Raw genomic sequence first — 15744 nt, forward strand, 5'->3', positions numbered from 1 at the left:
ACACTACTGTACGATTAGGTACACTGCCTATAAGTGTTGTAGCAAGGTTTAGGTATATCCATTCTATAAATAAATAAATATCTTGTGTAAAATTGTATCGTATTTAATAGTATTTCGTTGTAAAAATTATAACTATTTTATATACACCTCGCATAACATCAATAGGCCACCGGCCCAATGCGTTTTTCGATCTTGAATGGCCCAATGTATCTTGGGCTCAATTTCCCTCGCTTTCCAAAACGAATAACACCTTTCCAAGGTGATACCTTAAGCATAACCATATCACCCTCCTCAAACTCTAAAGGTTTCCTTCTAACATCCGCGTAACTCTTTTGCTCACTCCGGGTTGTTTTTAATCGTTGCTGAATCTGAATGACCTTGTCGGTAGTTTTCTGGATAATTTCTGGACCTGTAATCTATTTTTCCCCCACACCACTCCAACAAATCGGAGACCTGCACTTCCTCCCATAAAGTGCCTCGAATGGTGCCACCTCAATACTAGAATGATAGCTGTTGTTGTAGGAAAACTCAACTAACGGTAGATGTCGATCCCAACTGCTTCCAAAATCAATAACACATGCTCGTAGCATGTCTTCGAGTGTCTGAATTATCCTTTCACTCTGCCCATCAATTTGTGGATGATAGGCAGTACTTAAATCTAGACGAGTTCCCAACGCTTCGTGTAATGCCTGCCAGAATCTATAAGTAAATCTGCTATCACGATCAGAGATAATAGAGATTGGTATACCATGTCTAGAAACAACTTTTTTCAGATATAATCGTACTAATTTCTCTATACCATCCTCTTCTTTTATTGGCAGAAAGTGTGCTGACTTAGTAAGATGATCGACTATTACCCAAATCATATCATAACTACCTGCGGTTCTCGGTAACTTAGCAATGAAATCCATGGTAATGTTTTCCCATTTCCATTCTGGGATTTCAGGTTGTTGGAGTAGACCCGATGGTTTCTGATGCTCAGCTTTGACTTTAGAACAAGTCAAACATGCTCCTACATATATGGCTATATCAGCCTTCATTCCTGGCCACCAAAAGTTTCTCTTGAGGTCTTGGTACATTTTTCCCGCTCCGGGATGTATTGAATATCTGGTTTTATGTGCTTCATCTAGTACCACTTTCCTCAAATCCCCATTCCTTGGTACCCAAATTCTTTAAGCTAAATACCTGGTTTCGTCTTCCCGAATATTAAGCTGTTTTTCTAATCCTTTGGGTATTTCCCTTCCAAAAATTCCTTCCTTCAAAACCTCATGTTGTGCCTCTTTTATTCGAGTAGTAAGATTAGTATGAATAATCATGTTCATAACTTTTACTCGAATAGGTTCTCTTTCCTTTCAACTCAAGGCATCGGCTACCACATTTGCTTTCCCCGGGTGGTAACGGATTTCACAATCATAATCATTTGGCAGCTCAACCCACCTACGCTGCCTTATATTTAGTTGCTTTTGATTTAAAATATGTTGGAGACTTTTGTGGTCAGTGTATATGATGAACTTGACCCCATATAGATAATGTCTCCACATCTTTAATGCAAAAACAACGGCGCCCAATTCCAGATCGTGTGTGGTGTAGTTTTGTTCATGAATTTTGAGTTGTCGAGAAGCATATGCAATCACCTTCTTACGTTGCATAAGAACACACCCAAAACCCATTCTTGATGCGTCGCAGTAGATAACAAAATCTTCTATTCCGTCAGGTAACGATAAAATAGGTGCTGTAGTCAACTTCTTTTTCAACAATTGGAAGACACTCTCTTGTTCGGAAGTCCATTCATACTTCTTCCCCTTATGTGTCAATGCGGTTAAAGGTTTGGCTACTCGGGAGAAATCTTGAATAAACCTCCTATAGTAACCGGCTAAACCCAAAAATTGACGTATTTGCGTTGAAGTTTTCGGGGTCTCCCAATTTTTGATGGCTTCAATCTTGGCGGGATCAACTTTGATTCCATTACTACTGACTACGTGGCCAAGAAATTGTACTTCATTTAACCAAAAAGCACATTTAGAGAACTTAGCATAAAGTTGTTCTTTTTTTAACAACTCTAACACAAGTCTCAAGTGTTGTTCGTGTTCTTGGTTATTCTTCGAATAGATAAGGATGTCATCAATAAAGACAATAACAAACTTATCTAAATATGGACTACGTACTCGGTGCATGAGGTCCATGAAAACTACAGGTGCATTGGTTAAACCGAATGGCATAACCATGAATTCGTAGTGGCCATAACGAGTTCTGAAGGCTGTTTTCGATATATCGGCTTCTTTAACCCTTAGTTGATGATAACCCGACCTTAGGTCGATTTTGAAGTATACGCTCGAACCTTGGAGTTTATCGAATAGGTCATCGATTCGGGGTAAAGGGTATCGGTTTTTAATGGAGACTTTGTTCAGCTCACGGTAATCGATACACATGTGAAAAGACCCATCTTTCTTTTTAACGAACAAAATTGGAGCTCCCCATGGTGACGTACTCGGTCGGATGAAACCACGTTCTAATAATTCTTGTAACTGACTTTGTAATTCTTTCATTTCGGTGGGCGCAAGTCTATATGGAGCACGAGCTATTGGTGCGGCTCCCGGTACAAGATTTATTTGGAATTTAACGGATTGGTGTGGAGGTAGTCCCGGTAATTCGTTCGGAAACACCTCAGGAAATTCTCTTGCAACGGAAACATCATCGATTTTCTTTTCTTCTTTTTTAACCTTCTCGACGTGTGCTAGTACGGCATAACAACCTTTTCTTATTAGTTTGTGCGCCTTCAAACTACTGATAAGATTTAATTTGGCATTACCCTTTTCTCCGTACACCATTAAGGGTAACCCATCTTCCCTCGGAATGCGAATCTCCTTCTCATGACAAACAACTTCGGCTTTCACCCTGGACATCCAGTCCATTCCAATAATTACGTCGAAGCTTCCTAACTCCACCGGTATTAAATCAATTGCAAACGTTTCGCTAACTAAACTAATTTTTTGATTTCGGCAAATTTTATCAACCTTAATTAGTTTACCGTTTGCTACTTCAACTATACACTTTTTATCCAAAGGCGTTAACGGGCAATTAAATTTGGCACAAAATTCTCTACTCATATAACTTCTATCGGCACCCGAATCAAATAAAACATAAGCAGGTGAATTGTTGATAAGAAATGTACCCGTAACAAGTTCTGGGTCTTCCTGTGCTTTCTCCCCATTAATGTTGAAGGCTCTCCCATGGCCTTGCCTATTTCCATTCCGGCACTGGTTTATGGTATGGCCCGGTTTTCCACATCCATAGCAAACAACACCGTTATTATTTGTTCCGGCATTATTTGCTCCTTTGTTTCTATTTGGTCGGTAGACTTCACACTTTGCCACAATATGGCTATTCCTGTTGCACCTGGTACATAACTCTCTACAAAACCACTTCGGATGAAACGTATAACACCTTGGGCATATAGTTCTTTGCTTTTTGTTGTCGTTGTTGTTGTTGTTGTTGTTGTTGTTGTTGTTGTTGTTGTTAGGTTTATTGTTGTTGAGACGGTTGTTGTTGTTATTGTTAGGATTGGGGTTGTTGTCGTTGTAGTTTTGGTTGTGGTTGTTGTTGTTGTTGTAATTGTTATTGGAATGGTTGTTGCGGTTATTGTTGCGGTTGTTGTTGTGATTATTGTTGTTGTTGGGGTAGTTGCGATTGTTGTTGTAGTTGTAGTTTTGATTGTTGTTGTTGGACTGGTGACCCTGATCACTGCTTTCCTCCCACTTTCTCTTTCCCTGTTTCGTTATGGCCTCCTCGGCCGCCTCTTTCTTTATCCTTCCTTTAATTTGGCCTATCAATTTGTGGGCTATACGACTCGCTTTCTGCATTGTTGCAGGGTCGTTAGCACCTACATGCTCTTGGATTCGTTCCGGCAACCCTTTTATGAACGCTTCAATTTTTGCCTCTTCATCCTCAAATACTCCAGGACACATTAAAACCAGTTCGTTGAAACGTTGCTCGTAGGTAATGACGTCTAACCCTTGGGTTGTTAGTGCTTTAAGCTCTTCCTTGAGCTTGTTGATTTCAGTTCTGGGACGGTACTCTTCCTTCATCATGTGCTTGAAGGCGGACCATGAAGTGCGTAGGCGGTATTCTGTCCTACGTAATCCATGTAGGTATTCCACCATGTCAAAGCAGTACCCCTGAAAGTATGTGTGGCATACTTAACTTTATCCTCTTCTGCGGAGTTGCTGATTGCAAACACGGCTTCAACCTTCTCTGTCCACCGCTTTAGTCCAACGGGTCCTTCGGTTCCTTCAAACTCATTGGGTTTGCAGGCCATAAAAGCTTTGTAGGAACATCCTACCTGGTTGCCATTGTTTCCTCCACTGCTGGAACCCGATTGGTTATTGTTGATCATTGCATTCACCACTGCAGCCATATTTGCAGCAAAAGCTTGAAGTTCTTCTGTGTTCAATTGTTGTTGTCTAGTAGCTGGAGGAGCCATTTCCTTCAAAAATAGCCGACTGAGTTAATCATATAGAATTTTAGAAGTAGCCAAAAAGTATTTTGTAGCTTAATATGAACTTATTATTTTAAAAGCCTTTTCTTCATATTAGCGTTTTATAACTATAATAATGTTCATACTTAGCAGCTAACACACAAATTAACTACTAAAATTCTGATATGAAAAACAATGGTAAGTTATTACGTTACTACGTAATAATAAGTTGTAATAATAATAATAAACCTTCCATGCTTATTCTTATTATTATACAATCATAAGGAAAATTACATTGCGGATTTTCTTACAAACTTAAACACACAATATAATACATATTATAAAATGCATGGAATATAGGGTAGTCGTCGATAGTTTAAGAATGACGAGGTTTCTTAGATGTTGACGTTGTTTCTTTATCAGTCAAACGTTTGGATCTTCGTTTGGATAGTTCTTTTTCCAATTCCTCCCAATTGGTTCTTTCGGCTAATTGCTTAGGAACAAAACCACCAGTCGTTATACGAGCGGTCATTTTGTAAACTGCTTTTGGGTCATAATAGGTTCATCGGGTTTGGGATTGGGTATAACAACCAAAGATTTTCCCAAATTACGTTGTGGTTCGGTAATTTCCACAACTTCTTCAGGATCCTCTTCTTCGGGTTCCTCCTCTGGATCTTCTTCTGGATCCTCTTCCGGAACCTCTTCTGGCAATTGTGAATCTTCCCAATTTTCCCAACAATTTTCCTCTTTAATGGTAGTACCAAAAGTTAACTTTTCCGTTAGTTCATAAGTCGTATGCTTTGACTCAACATCCGAATCACTTGATAAGTAAATGAAATCTGAATCACTAGAGATGCTTATATGATCGGATGAAGTCGTCTATCACATAATAGCTGGCACGTTAAGAGAATGATATATCTTATAATATTTATATGTTAATAATCTTATGTTTCCAATAATTATATTAAGCAATCATTTTTAAAACAATTACGGTCAAAGTCCAAACTCACTAATGCATCAAAAATCAGTTAGACACACTAATTAAAAATTTTCTGATTCTCTAAGACCAACGCTCGGATACCAACTGAAATGTCCCGTTCATATTAATTATAAACGTTTCATACTAATTGATTTCTTTGCGAGGTTTTGACCTCATTATGAGACGTTTTCAAAGCTTGCATTCATTTTAAAATAACCATCACCTTTATTATTGAATAAAGGTTTAAAAGCATAAGTTTTGATTGTCGATCAAAGACAATCTCCTCAAAATACATGTATTTTACACACACCATTACATACTTGTCAACAATATATTACAAATACAATTCCCGAATGCAAGTTTATTTATTTAGAAAAGCATGATGACTCCAAATCTTGACGTTGAGTAAACATGCAACAGCAGAAGCTTTCTAATAATCACCTGAGAATAAACATGCTTAAAAAGTCAACAAAATTGTTGGTGAGTAATAGGTTTAGTTTCTATATAATAATCATAACATTTAATAAGCCACAAGATATCATTTAATTAAATGCGCAGGATCATTACAACTGCAAAAATCATTCATACGATGAGTCCCCTGTTAACCGACCTTCACATAGAGCGCTTAAGATATCTGGCATCATACATTCCACTATTTAAATGTATGACAAGAACCCTTCGAAGTACTAAAGCATTTCCACTATTCGAAAATGGGGGTGGTTGGTGCCCGTAGATCTACCTTTAGGATTCGCGTCAATTAGTGTTTTTCACTAATTCTTAGGTTACCAAGCATAATAATAATAAGTACAGATATCCGGTATAACAAAACAATCGTAGAATGTAGTTTCATGAACTTGTGCTTATTTTGTAAAGCATTTATAAAATTGCATGTATTCTCATCCCAAAATAATTTAGATAGTAAAAATGGGACTATAACTCACTTGTGATGATTTCCGAATAGATGGTAATAAGACTTGGCCTTTGACAAATTCACGAACCTAATAATAATATTCTTGTGTCAAGATATATAGATAATTATTATTCCATACTTATGATACTTGTGATAATTTTAATTGTCCATTGTTAGTAGTCCAATGTTAGTAGTCCAATAGTCCGATAGTCCAACAGTAGAAATATATTTATAAATATAAATGCATATATTGTGTTAGAATTTACTAACACTATAATATATTGTCTTAATATAATAAGACACATAATATATATATTGTCTGAAGCAATCCGCGACCCATTGTATACATGTCTCAGGCTCGATCACAACTCAAAGTATATATATATTATGTTGGAATCTACTTCGACCCACAGCTAACTCGAGATTACTGCCAATGGTGTCTTATAGTTCGTTCCAATAATATATATAGAAGAAGTCAAAAATGATATGTCAAAACTTTGTATACGAATCCACGGTGATCAAGTCATATATATATATATATATATATATATATATATATATATATATGGTGCCTTACGATCTTTATTAAGACTATAATATATTGTCGTAGAACTTAATCACGACTATTATAAATTGTATTTCCATAAGTTCGGGAACAATACATGTATAAATACATGTAGGATACAAGGTAAGTTAGCTAGGATAAGGTTAGCATCCATTTTTATTAATCAAAACCGTAGCTAAAAACAAACAAAAATAACCAATTTTGTTTTACCCATAATTTCTTCGTTACAAATCCGTTTTGAGTTATTCGACTTGCCATAGTTTTGTATCGAACCGTTGTTTATTAATCTAAATAGAAAAAGTATATGTTTATAGTCGAAAATACAGCTTAGGTGTCAAATACAAGAAGATAGTCATATCCATCGTAAGAACGACATCTTGATGACTCTTTTGAAAAACATACTTCCAATTAGAGTTTAACCATGGATTTTGGATATATTTCATATCCATATAAAATAAGATTTTTTACCAAAGGAAATTTTTTAATTCAAAGTTTAAGATAGGTTTTTAAAATCAAACCCAAAACAGTACCCGATGATCTTTGACGGCGTATGTTCAGTTTTAAGGTATTCTTCGTGTTTACAAGTTTTATATCCTTATGTTAGCTTGACATACTGTCATAATACATGTGTTGAAGTATTTTAAAAGTCAAGTTAGAAGGATTAAGTTTGTTTGTGAACAAGTTTAGAATTAATCTAAACTATGTTCTTGTTGTTGTAAGTTATAACTCATAATAAGATAGCTATATGGATATGAATCGAAAAAGATTATGAATAAGGTGACTACCTCAAATTAAATGAACAAAGGTGACGATAAAATAAGATGATAATCTTGTGATCAAAGATATCCTTGATGGCTTGTAATCCTTGGAGTAGAATCATAGAATGAACAAAAGTTCGAATAAGATTTCTATCTTGAATTAAGATAGTTATAAGTATATGAATTGAATCAAAGCTTATATATGATTCTTACCTTGATAAAGAGGAGTAGATGAGTTAACAAAGTGTTCTTAAAGCTAGTTTATGATCAAAGTGAATGAAGATTTTCTAGTACTTGAAGAATGTGCGTTTAAAGAGTGTTTAAAGAGTAAGAAATGGAGAGAATACTTGGAGTTCTTGTGTGTGAGTATTATGAGAGTGAAGGTAAGTTAAATAGCTGATATGAATGAGTAAAAAGTGTTTTAAAAGTTGTGGTTCATGCATATGGTTAAGAGACTTTATCAAAATTTGGAATATAGCATAATAATGCAAACTAGAAGTTAAATATTGGTTCCCACAAGTCTCCATCATGTTTATCCTTTTCTTGTGACTCATAGGGCTACTGAGGAGGTTATAATTGGTATTTAATATTGATATATACTCATAGTATTTAAGTATGGAAGTTGGGTATGATACGGGTGTAAATACCTAATGAATACGAATAGAATTCTAGATGGAATTGAATGAGATTATGAGTATAGCTATCTTTGTTGAGTATAAGTATGTTAGTATATATGTTTAAGTCCTTCAAAAGTGTATTAATACATATTAATACAATACATATACATACATTTTAATTTAGAAGTTATTACAACGTAAATCGTTATATATATGTATATAGTCTTGAAGTCTTTAAGTTAGTAATCTCATTTTATGTATATAACCAATTGTTAATATATGTAATGAGATACTTAAATATCATTTAACAATCATGAGTATATATTTATATTCATATATACGTCATTAAATAATTGTTACGAATTATGACGTTCGTGAATCGTCAGACAGACGGGGTGGCCAAATGTTTGTATAAAATTCATTTCAAATAACCAAGTCTTAATGAGTTTGATTGCTTAACATGTTGGAAACATTAATTATGTAAATATTAATCTTCTATATATTGACGAAAAAATTTGGGTCGTTACATAAACCGCCACCACCATTTTCCCAAGAGCGCGAGATTTTTTGCTTTTAATGTCCCAATGTTAAACCCTCCTTTCGCGTAAGGCAAAAGGATGGTTTCCCAATTAACCCACGACATTTTTTTGTGATCCCCCGACCTGCCTCAAAAAAAGTTTTGACGCATACCTTCAAGCGATTTGATAACGCCCGCTGGAGCACGGAATAAGGAGAAAGCATATAACGATAAGCTCGTTAGAACAGATTTTATAAGGGTTAATCAGCCACCAAAGGACAACATTTTTGTCTTCTAGCTTCCTAATCTGTTTTGGATTTTCTCGATGTATGGATCCCAATCTTTTATTTTGTTCATTCTTTCCCAACGGGTAGCCCGAGATAAGTCATGGGAAATTTCCCCATTTGACATCCAACTAAATCAGCGGTGGCTTTCAACACATCACCAGGAACGCCAACTCCAAATAAATAACTTTTCGTAAAATTAACTCTTAAACCCGAGATCTATTCGAAGCATTTTAGGACTTTCATGAGGTTGAGTACATTTCTTCGGCTCCACTCACCAAAAAGGATGGTGTCATCAGCATATTGTAAGTGAGAGACTGTCACCATATCCGTCCCAATTTTTACCCCTTTGTACAGTCCAATATCGATATTCTTTATTAGATGGCTAAGTCCTTCGGTTGCGAGTATGAAAAGGTAAGGCGACAAAGGGTCACCTTGTCTTACTCCTCTATGTAACAGAAACTCTTTGGTTGGGGTACCGTTGACCAGAACTGAAATCGAGGCTGATTGGAGGCATGTTTTTATCCACACCATCCACTTAGAACCGAAACCCATTAATTTTAGTACCGTGAATAAATATCCCCAATCCAAGGTATCAAAAGCTTTTGTGAAATCCGCTTTAAACACAAGACTTTTACATTTACAACTCTTTAGATCCTCCACCACTTCTTTGGCAGCAAGTATACTGTCCATGATAAACTGCCCTTTGATGTAAGCACTTTGTTCATAACCTACCAACTTCGGTATAACTTTCTTGAGTCGGTTTGCCAAGATTTTCGCGATGATTTCATACAAACTTCCGATTAAGCTGATGGGTCTATAGTCACCAAGTCCCATAGGGCATTTGACTTTCGGGATCAACGTCAAGAATGAAGCATTGCAACCTTTCAAGATAGTGTTGCTTTCCCAAAAATAATCCACTGCCTTTTTGAGGTCATCCTTGACAAGCCACCAAAAAACCTTAAAAAATTAGAAGTTAAAACCATCCGGGCCGGGAGCCTTGGATACACCACAAACTTTAATTACCAACCATATCTCTGTTTCCGAGAACGGGTGTTCAAGCATACTAGCTTCATCTATACTAATGCGTTCTAAATCTAGGTTACTTAAACTTTCGAGATCCGGGTTGCAATTAGGATCTTTTTCGAAAGCCTTCTGATAATAGGAGAAGATCTCTTCTTTGATTAAATTTGGCTTTTATTGCCAAATTCCATTGATGTACATTCTATGGATCCTCGTGGAGTTAATGTTTCGTTTGATCATTGTATGAAAATTTTTGGTATTATCATCCCCCTCCGCCGCCCATTTGTGCCTCGATTTTTACTTAAGCATTTCTCCTTTTGCACTATCTTTTTGTAACCAAGTTTTCCTAGCCTCAATCCAAGATTCACGATCATTTTCACTTAAGATTTCAACATCAGCCTTTTGTTCCCACTTTGAGGCCTCCATTCGGGCAGCTTCCAACTCTTCATCAATGACCATGTACTTCTTCTTACTCCATTCTCTTAAGGCATTCTTTATATTTTTTTAACCTATCCTGAAACACCCCATCTTTCCTCTGACTTTCTACAGGCTTATTCCATGCTTCCACAATGATAGGTTCTATGTCTTTAGATTCTAACCATACATCAAACAACTTGAAGGGTTTTGGACTGAAATCCATATTCATGTCACGAAGCATAATGGGGCAATGATCCGTTAACTTTCTTTCAAGGGCAATGACCGAGACCTCATTCCACATTTGAAGAAAGAGGTCCGAGACCAATAATCGATCTAGCTTACGGAATTTAGAGCCATCATCATTAACCCTAGTGAACCTCTTGCCTATCAATGGAATCTCAACTAGCTTCATATGATTGATAAAATCATTAAATAAAGCAGATCTCCGATCATGAAATACATTTTTTCTTCTTTCGTCTTCATTTCGCACCTCGTTGAAATCTCCGCAAATTACCCATGATGCATTATCATACCTCATCAGATTTTCTAAACCCTTCCACATTTTCCTTTTCTTGTCGTTATCGTGAGGTCCATACACATTTACCACGATCATCTCAACATCTTTCCCAATCTAGTACCATTTTATTGCTAGGAAAAACTCATTTACAACCTCCTCATTAACAGAGAATACATGATATCGGCTAAAAATTCACGTTTTTACCCCGGTATTAAGGCCCAAAAACAAGAAAGATTCAAACTTTGTCGGCAAAATACCCACTTCATCAGCTAGAATTGAAGAGCAAGTAATTATGAAGACGGTGCAAAAAGAATTAAGAGAATTGGAGCTAAAACGAAGATTCTAGAGCGAAAACGGTGAAAGACAAGAAATCAAGTTATGATCCAGGAAAGTCAGGCTGACCAGGCCAGCAAACGGCCTGCCATACGGCTTGCCAAATGGCCTGCTAGTATGGCAAACGGCCTGCCAAACGGTCAGATCAAACGGGCTCGATAAACTGCTTGCCTTAGCAAATGGCCTCCAAAAACGGCCTACCAAACGGCCTGCCAAATGGCCTGCCAGCCGTTTGCAGGAAAAAATCTTGTTTATTTAAAGGGTCTTTGTCATTCATTCCAACACACACTTCAATTCACTTCTTTCTCTCTCTTGTTCAATATTAGTCATACTCTCAAGGCCTTCGACTCCGTGCGGGAAACCTAGTACCCGGAGAAGAACGCCGACGATTGTATTAGGAGTGGTCTGGAGTCTTGAAGTTGTCACTTTTGTATTCGAAACTCGTTTAATCTACTGGTACTTCTATCCCTTATCTTTATAAAATGTCTTCTATCATTATGTTATGTGATATTGTTGCCATGATTAGCTAGTAGTTATCTTTAGTGTATGCTATGATGTAAGTAGTTATAATGCCGAAATAATATTATGGTCTGTGTATGCTGTTGAAATGCTTTCCAATTATGCTTTAAACTCAATCACTTTTCCAACTAATAGAACGTAGTTATTGGCTCTGTTATTGGGAAGTCGCGAACCCCAATTCAGAGTACACTATCTGTGTCACCCCTTGGTAAGAGAAGTCTATCAGATACAACTTAAGATCGACTGAGGCACACCGGTTGTTGTAAGTCTATCAAGCCTTGGATTCTGAATGAGGACTCTTTTGTAGTGAAACATCTGACTAGATCCTTAGTACATTGTCAGTCTCAGACCATGCTAGTGTAGTCACCAAGCATATAAACTTCGTACGTGCACACTGAAGCACAATGGTTGTTGTAAGCTATACCTCTGCTAAGTAAGTCCATGGAACCTGGTCAGTGTTGATCAGTACACTGCACCATAACACGGTCTCAAGCATTGCACCCCGCTTAAGGGATTCTTAGTTAATTAAGGAACTGTTTGTTTAGACACATAAAGGATTGGACCGTTAGGATAACAGAACATGTTCATGGAAGTCAGCTTGACTTGGCCATGGTGTTCTTCATGGTTGAACTCTTTTAAGGGCCTAACTATCTTTTAAACCCAATCATTAACGAACGCATTAAAACACATCACGTCTCTCGGATATGGTAAACCATGTATTCTATTATACTTAAGAAAGTTTAGACCATTGTGGAATGTTAATACGTCACCCAACCGAGTCGCTCAATTGGATGAACCGTCTGAACGTGTATGCCTGTAGTCAGACTGCACAAGCGTCGGGGGTAAGGGACGTTGCTGTTTATTCAGAATCTTCAAGCCTAATGCAGTACCCAGTGACATGTCTTATGACAGGGGCGTTTAGGGACCAGTGTAATGAATACAAGGCCTCTGCCTATTCATGAGCCAACATTCCATAATCTCGGCAGAATAACTGATGAAGTCATAGTATGCACTCACTTTAACCTTATATGAATTACGAATTTTATCGCATTTACTTTATCTGTCTTATAAATTAGAAAATCCCAAAATTAGGTAACCACTACTCCTTCCTAACTATCTTAGGCTTAAATATAGGTTCGATTCTACTGATATCTCAAAAATAAGACTCTAGGTCATACTTTCCTTACTCATACTAAGGAGTAGTACGATTTAGGCCCCGCTAAATATAAATTTAAAACAGTACCTCCCCTTGGGTGGCTGATCCTGGCGCGCTGCGGCCCGACGACACCGCACGAATAAAACTGTCCGATTCAGCCGTATCACGGGGGAGTATTTGTCATAACCCGTCCTAAACCATAAGGACAAATATAATAACATATGATTTCATCGCGAGGTATTGACCTCTATATGCGACATTTTTTCAAAGAAAACTGCATTCGTTTTTACAATACAAACCACAACTTTTATTAAAAATACAAAATTTAAACAACATAATAATGATTATCATTTAGCGATAATCTTAGACTTACAAACTTTACATGTGATGATAACAACACGATTTCCAACGTATTTTACATTACAACTTCTACGATATGCAGTTTTATTTTTGACACAAATATGCATACTCAAGATCTTGCTTAAATTCAACATGTTGCAGCGGAAGCTTTTAGTTATCACCTGAGAATAAACATGCTTAAAACGTAAACATAAAGTTGGTGAGATATAGGTTTAATGCCGGCAGCATTATAAATATAGACCACAAGATTTCATATATAAACATTTTAATAAAAATATTCTAAGTTGTTGAGCACTTGATAACCATACTTAACATTTAATCAACGTCGCATATTCCCTTTATTATGAAATCTTACTACACCGTACCAAGTGTAGTCACCAAAACGAAGTACTGTGCAACCGTTGAATACTGTTCGTTCAGTCTAGTTGGGGTTGTCAGGCCCGATAGATCTATCAACAGGATTCGCGTTTACAATACCTCATGTAAATAGTAGTTACCAAGTTACAGGGAAGTATGCCAGTGGTACAACTCAACGTAGAATATATATTTTTAATCACTTTTGTCCATAACGTAAATCATAAAATGCATGTATTCTCATCCCGAAATATTTAGAGTTTAAAAGCGGGACTATATACTCACTTTTGCTTTGAAGATATTTAACACGACTTGGTCTCCGATAGATATCACGAACCTAACCATATATATAATATATTAACATATTTTCTTTTCAAATAATCGTTACATATATACTTATAATAATTTTAATATCTATTAGTCTGTAGCTAGCAGTCCGATGTTAGTGGTCCATAATTAGTTGCTCATTAAAATAAATAAAGACCCCATCGTATTCGTATTGATCAGAATTAATCTCGACCCATGGTACCATGTTGTCAAATAACGTGTTGCGTACAATCATGAGGTCTTATGATTAATCTTCTCGTGTTGTTTACGGGTGGTCCTGAAATATATAAAATCAAATCATAATAAAATATCATATTAATTAGCAAAGATATGATTAGTTTGGTTTTTGTCAAAATATTTTCGTAGCTAAACTAGCTTCGGATACCCGATTTTGTTTTAAGGTGTTCTTTGTAAAAACAAGTTGTATCTTGTTAAGTTAGCATATTATTATGATATATTACAGGTCTTGAAGTATTTTAAAAGTCAAGTTAGAAGGATCTATTTAGTTTGCGAACAAGTTTGAAATCATTCAAACTATGTTCTTGTTGTTATAATTTATAACTCAAAATAAAATAGCTATATAAATATGAATCGAATAAGATTATGAATAAAGTTACTACCTCATGTTACTTGGATAAAGCTACTGGAAAAGATAAGAAAAATCTTGGAATCAAAAGAGTGGTGGAGTGGGATTGAAAGATTGGAAGTAATCTCCTTGAAATCGGATGACTATATTGATACGTTCTTGAGTAGGTAAATGAAGAGAGATTAGGGAGTGAATTAATTTGAAAGAAAATTAGAAATTAAATTGTATGTGTGTGTGTGCAAAATGATGTGATTATGGGATGAATATATAGGAGATTTAGTTTGTTTTCTTGCATATAAGTCATACATGAGGTTAAATGGTTGGTTCCCACATGTAACATCATGTCTAGTGGCTGATCATTGGAGTTTATTGTTGGTATATACTAATAGTAAATACGTATAGAAGCTGGGTATGATACGGTAACATATACCCAAGATATACTTGTAGAAATTTTGAGGAAATGGAACGAGAATTCAAATATAGACGGGTTTATAGCTGTAAAAGAGGCTCAAAACCGGACTTTTATTTTGGGTCAAACCTGGCAGCTCGACCCCAGCCAGGGGCTCTGCCCCTTGGACCCTGCTAGGGGTTGCCACCCCTTGGACCCTGCTATCGGGGGGCGCTGCCCCCGAACCCCCGTCATGATCAAGATAAGTTCAAACAAGTGTGCACACCACACTTTCCCAAACTTGTTCGCTATTTATCAAGATTATTTTGGTTAACAAATTAATCCCATTACACTTAAATCATATTGGTGACATAAATCACCAACACATTATAAATTATAAGTATATATGTCAAAGAATGTTACATATAGTTATCGTTTTGAAAACTTAAGTTAGTAATCTCAAAGTATACCTATAACTCATTGTTGTTAGTACACAATGAGACGTTAAACCATCCTTAAATCATGTTAAATAGGTATAGATATGTATATATATATAATTGTATAATTATCGTGTGTTATATAGTTCGTGATATCATCGGTCAAATTGGACGGTCAAACGTTGTGTAAAACTCTTTTCAAAAATATAAGTCTCAACAATTT

The 15744-nt window shown here is 36.2% G+C and overlaps 1 protein-coding gene across 1 annotated transcript; it reads right to left on the reverse strand.

The window, feature by feature from the left end:
* Window positions 1-10596: 10596 nt before the first annotated feature.
* Window positions 10597-11157, reverse strand: LOC139867768 (uncharacterized). Its single transcript, XM_071856123.1, has one exon. The coding sequence runs from the start codon at window positions 11155-11157 to the stop codon at window positions 10597-10599; it is 561 nt and encodes a 186-aa protein (XP_071712224.1).
* Between the last annotated feature and the right edge of the window lie 4587 nt (window positions 11158-15744).

Source organism: Rutidosis leptorrhynchoides, chromosome 9 (assembly GCF_046630445.1).
Source record: "Rutidosis leptorrhynchoides isolate AG116_Rl617_1_P2 chromosome 9, CSIRO_AGI_Rlap_v1, whole genome shotgun sequence".
In the NCBI taxonomy this organism is placed as follows: domain Eukaryota; kingdom Viridiplantae; phylum Streptophyta; class Magnoliopsida; order Asterales; family Asteraceae; genus Rutidosis; species Rutidosis leptorrhynchoides.

What these genes read in the sequence shown, in the direction of transcription:
- LOC139867768 (XM_071856123.1), bottom strand. Translation starts at nt 11,157, where the DNA reads ATGATCGTGGTAAATGTGTATGGACCTCACGATAACGACAAGAAAAGG.